Below are 5989 nucleotides of genomic sequence, written 5' to 3'. Positions count from 1 at the left end.
TAATATACATTGAAAAATTAGAGAATACGCGAATACTAAATAATATTATACATATTGAAAAGAGGAAAGAAGGAGGCTTCCTCTCCCACTTTGCAACTAGACTCGCTATCGATTATGCTTTATCTTAATAGTCGATCTATATTTTTATTTAGAATCATGTCATATCTCTGTATATTTTTATTTAGAATCAAACAACCCATTGTCTTACTCTTATTTATATATTTTTGTCAATAAATTTCCTCTACTTATCCTATAGTTGTGTAAACTTTTTTTAATTAGACAAATTAATAATTGGAACCATTTTTTATCTTCATCATTAGAAGAGAAAAAGAACAAAGACAACTCCAACATTTAATTTTTGATTAAGTGCACCACTAAGCTAAGCTTAGATAATTAACTTTAATTTATACAATTTCTTTAGAACAAAGTCACCGCATGTTGTATTTTACTTATTTTTTCAAAATGAAACAAAATTCTATTAAAACAATTACACTAACACATTGAAAATTTAAAAGTATTCCATAAACATTGAGAAAAAATATCAATTAAAATAAGATGAAAAACCAAATAAATCATGCGCATGAGTTGATAGATTATATCTTTTTTAAAAATAACACTAACACATTGTAAAATAATAGAAAGTTTGGGACCGCTACAAATAAAAATATGAAACAAAATCCTAACTCAAGGATTTTAGATACCGAATGGTATTAAGTATAATTTATTAATTTGCTATCAAATTATCGGTTAACTCCTTAAAAAAATAATTTAAATCGTTAAGAGTCAATAATCCAATAATTTTAAAAATCAAAATCATTAAATCAATAACATTTTTTCAATTTAAATTATCAATTTCAATTCAATCATAAACTATAATAACTTATGTGATAACTTGATGGGGATTTACTTGAATTGCAAGAGAGAAATGATGGTTTAGTATTAACTTTGAGCAAGAAAAGGTAACACTTTTACTCCTTATCTTTCTCTTTCTTTTCCCTTTTTTTAAAGTTACTCACCTAAAAATAATACTAAAATTATACACATCTATATACACTACGATGTGTGATGGAATTATTAGAATTTCATTATTCTTAATTAAAGATTCAGTTAATTTTTATAGAAATATGATGAATATAGTATGATTGACTATAAATGAAAGTGAGAATTCATGTAGTTAATTTTGTCGAATTTGAATTCATCAATAATTTTTCCATAAAATGCACTTCACAATTGATCGAAAAAAAACAACACTTAACATAACTTACCTTGAGAATCATGCGATATTATTGATCATTTATTCATTCCAAGATTTTCCACTCCCAAGCACAATTTTCTTAATTATATTTTATCTCTACGACTTCTGTCACATCTAAAGCCTTTAACTAATAGCTTGAATGTAGCAAAAGAAAAGAAAAAAAAATTGATTCCAAGAATAATTTTCTTAATTATATTTTATCTCTACGACTTCTATCACATCTAGAGCCTTTAATCATTTGCTTGAAATGTAGCAAAAGAAAAGAAAAAAAAATGATTCCAAGAATAATTTTCTTAATTATATTTTATCTCTATGACTTCTGTCACATCTAGAGCATTTAACCATTTGCTTTTAGCATCCGGGTTCACCATTACCTTGTAGGATTAATTTTTTCATAGAAATTACTAAAAAAATAATTTTTTTTTCAAGCAAGAAATGTTTATTGTTTGTATCTTATACCTATGGGCTATAGGAACTCCTTTCAACCAAGAGATTGTTAATTTTGATATATTATTGAAATGGTTAGCTTTTCTAGGATGTCTATTGATCTAATTTTTTTATTCTTCCAAACTTTGTACTTTTATTTTGTTTTATTTTTAAATTTCCATTTCTCAATAATATTCCATGATCAAAATTATCCATAAAATTACGTGAAACAATTTCATAGAAGTTCTTCTGTTTGAATATATAGTTAATCATCCAAGTAGATATTTACTAGGGGGGAATTCAATGGTTAAACCAACACCAAAGTTAAATGGTATTTCTTTCGTTTTAGTTTATCTGTCTCCTTTTTAATTTGAGATTCAAACAAGTCTTTTTTTTTTTAATTATAATTTTTCATCTATTTGTTATATAATAGTTTTCAACTATTTTGAATTTTATATCTAAATTTATGGTCAAATATAATATTTGATTTTCAAAATTTAAATCATGCTACATAAATTAAGTCAAATAATGCAAAAGCAATGGTATTTTCCGGAGTTCGATTTGAAAATTTTATTACAAGTTGAGTCTCCTTCAATTCAACTGCATGTTAATGTAATTATATAAATTTGTTGTATTTTACAATGGATAAAGTTTACAAATAATCACTTTTTAAATTTACATTCTAATAATTAATTTTATAAATAAAGTAATATCGTAAGACTTTTATATATTAAATTAAAAAGTTAATAACACTAATTATTTTTCAAAGAAAAGTGGTTGGTGGGGATGGTGCTATTTCTACGAAATTCTCTAATCTCCATGAAATTCTACTATTAGAAGCAGAATAAAATTGAATCTCTTTTAATATTTCTTTTATTAGAACTAAATGTTATAAATTTTAATTTAATATAATATAACATAAATAGAAAAAAAAGGGTAACAACAGTTGTGAGTTGTTACTTGTCTCTATCTTCATGGAAAGAAACCACACTATGAATTCACATGAATATGTGTGGATGTCTAGATAGAAACGTGTGTGTTTCTTTATGCATCATATCAACAACTTTGTATTACTATTGTTATTAGACATAATAAATGAGTAACATTTTTTGCTTCTTTCAATTTGGTTATCATTTAAAAAAAAAGAATTTTGTTTGTTGTTTTTTTGAAAAAAATATTGACCTTTTTAACGTAATTTTAATTTTTCATATGATATATTTGAAATTAAGAACGTAAAATTTTTTTTAAAAAATATTTTTTTAAAATTTCATATCAAGTCAAAAGAAGACAGAAAATTAAAGAGAAAATGCACAAGTACTCTCTAGATTATGATCGAAATTTCTGAGACACACACATCTTAACTAAACTAAGATCCTATTATTTCCTGAACTTATTTTTTTTGTAATTTTGTGCATCTTTTGTGACATGACACTCTCCGTGACTTCACGCAGTTGAGACGCGTGAAAAAATATTTAGATGTCATGTAAGCCAAAAAGGTACACAAAATTATAAAAAAATAAGTTTAATGGATAATAGTATCTTAATTTAATTAAAATGTGTCTCTAAAAATTTGATTATAATCTAAAAAAATATTCGTGAATTTTCTAAAATTAAATAAGAACAAAAAATACCCATCATTTTGGAAACTTAAATATAGTATTTTAAAAAAATTACTAGGATAAATAATTAGTACGAAACAACCTTTTACTAAGGGGGTGTCAAATAGTATAAAAAATCCCCTTTAACTTTTTGTGTTTATTTAAGTTTAACATTTCTTAATTTCTTCGTCTCATTTTCTGTAATAATTTTTCTTTTTTAATTCATTCTAAAAAGGCCACTTTATTATAATTAGAAATGATATAATTCTAATTTTGCTTTTTATTACTGAATACATAAATATTTAAGAATTATTTTAAATTATAATGTTCAAAAGTAATTTTTTTAAAATAATATATCAAATTAAATAATGTCACATAAATGATATAGAAATAATAGTATATATATATTTTTTTAATTTCAACCTAAAATGTAATCTATTAAGATATATGTAATCTTTGAAGGTACAAAAATTATTTTCGATTGACCGTGAAATTAATAAGAGAGCAAAAAATGGTAGGTGAGAGATTGACCAAACCTCCTCCACCCACCCACTCCCCCAATATAAATACCATGTTCATTTCTTTCATTTTTCAGCTTGGATGTTCCCTTAGAACTACAAGCTTCAACCAAATTTCTCTCTTTTTATATTTTTCTTTTTTTTTCTCAACTAGGCCCCTAATTTTATAGAGTAATTGCAATTTGCACCCTAGAAAAATGCAATCGCTTACTCCATCATCGTCGGGGATAAATCTCAAATCCTTAATCCGGACGAAGATACGGTCGAACCGGGTTAACCCGATTCAACCGGTTATCACATGCGTTTACCGGTTTGACGCGGCCAACGCCGCCGTTAACACCGGTACCGCGAATACCAACTCTGCCGGACACGCCGGCGGTTCTAGAGCCGACTGGCAGAGTTCCTGTGCGATTTTAGCAAGTAAAGTTGTGTCGCAGCAGCAGAACGCTGAGAAGAGTGGCGGTGCTGGTAACATCACCGCCGTGAACGGCCATAAGGCGGCGATAGATCTCGATCTAGTTCCAATCGATAACCAACCTAAGCCGCTCACCATTACTGACCTCTCCCCAGCGCCGATGCACGGTGCTCAGCTTCGCGTCGCTTACCAAGGCGTACCTGGAGCGTACAGCGAAGCTGCCGCCGGTAAAGCTTATCCGAAATGTGAAGCCATACCTTGTGATCAATTCGAGGTTGCATTCCAAGCCGTTGAACTCTGGATCGCTGACCGTGCAGTTCTCCCCGTTGAAAACTCTCTCGGAGGATCTATTCACAGAAACTACGACCTCCTCCTTCGTCACCGTCTCCACATCGTCGGAGAAGTTCAACTCCCGGTCCACCACTGCCTCTTAGCACTTCCAGGCGTTCGAAAAGAGTATCTCAACAGAGTCATAAGTCATCCACAAGCCTTAGCACAATGCGAGCTCACATTAACAAAACTCGGTTTAAACGTAACTCGTGAAGCTGTTGACGATACCGCCGGCGCTGCTGAATACATAGCTTCACACAACCTCCGTGACACAGCTGCAATCGCCTCCGCACGCGCTGCCGATCTATACGGTCTCCAGATCTTAGCTGAAGGAATCCAGGACGATTCAAGCAACGTAACTCGTTTCGTTATGCTAGCTCGTGAACCAATAATTCCTCGAACCGATCGTCCATTCAAAACAAGCATCGTCTTCGCACATGATAAAGGAACAAGCGTTCTGTTCAAAGTGTTATCAGCTTTCGCATTCAGAAACATCAGTTTAACGAAAATCGAGTCACGGCCTCACCGGAATCGTCCGATCCGGCTAGTCGACGACGCTAACGTCGGAACGGCGAAGCATTTCGAGTACATGTTCTATGTAGATTTCGAAGCTTCCATGGCGGATGTTAGAGCTCAAAATGCATTGGCTGAAGTTCAGGAGTTCACGTCGTTTTTGAGGGTTTTGGGAAGTTATCCAATGGATATGACTCCATGGTGTCCTTCTCGTGAAGATTAACAACCACCCCCACCCCCCTTTACCCTCCCACCCCCACCTCATGAAAAATTAAATTAAATTACATTTAATATGTTTTATTTTAGGATTTATATCATAGTTTAAATTTAAATTACATTTCATAATCTTTGGTGAATGTGTAATTGTTTATACTCAATTTTTTTTACCCATATGTGATGAATTTATTTATTTTCTAGTTCAATAGTTATTATAGACTTTTTCTTATGGCTCGAAAAAAATAAAATTTTAATCTATAAATCTTAACGTAAAATTGATGATATGTTTAGATCTCAAATGTGTTTTTTCAATTATCTTACTATTTATGATCTACAAATTTATTAAAATCGGTGATTGAATTTCCGATGACTTAGTTCAATTGTCTCTCTCTCTTTTTGTATTTTTTTATTTAATCATCTGATATTTAATTATTTAATTTGTGTTTTATGAACCTAATTTGAGGAAAACACTTTCTATCAATTTTTTTATATATATATATATTCTTGTAATTGATATTACTAGTGTTTTTCAAATAATTGTAGAAATAGGATCAAATAAATGTGAGAATTTTAGTCTTTATGTGGCACAAGGGAATATAATTTTTAGGCTAATGGTGGCTTCACGACAAAGAGTTATGGAAGATGCAAAAGTCCGAATTTTTATTTACGAATTCTGAATTATAATTTTATTTTGTTACTTTTAATATAATATAATATA

At 29.8% G+C, this 5989-nt stretch overlaps 1 protein-coding gene across 1 annotated transcript; it reads left to right on the top strand.

The window, feature by feature from the left end:
- The first annotated feature begins 3750 nt into the window (after positions 1-3750).
- LOC107004996 (arogenate dehydratase/prephenate dehydratase 6, chloroplastic-like) lies at positions 3751-5494 on the top strand. The gene has a single exon (XM_015203443.2). The coding sequence runs from the start codon at positions 3995-3997 to the stop codon at positions 5276-5278; it is 1284 nt and encodes a 427-aa protein (XP_015058929.1). The 5' UTR covers positions 3751-3994; the 3' UTR covers positions 5279-5494.
- The last annotated feature ends 495 nt before the right edge of the window (positions 5495-5989 follow it).

This window comes from Solanum pennellii, chromosome 11, assembly GCF_001406875.1.
Source record: "Solanum pennellii chromosome 11, SPENNV200".
Taxonomy (NCBI): domain Eukaryota; kingdom Viridiplantae; phylum Streptophyta; class Magnoliopsida; order Solanales; family Solanaceae; genus Solanum; species Solanum pennellii.
Note: the sequence above shows the minus strand (reverse complement) of the source record. Positions and strands in the feature narration are given on the sequence as shown.

What these genes read in the sequence shown, in the direction of transcription:
- LOC107004996 (XM_015203443.2), top strand. Translation starts at nt 3,995, where the DNA reads ATGCAATCGCTTACTCCATCATCGTCGGGGATAAATCTCAAATCCTTA.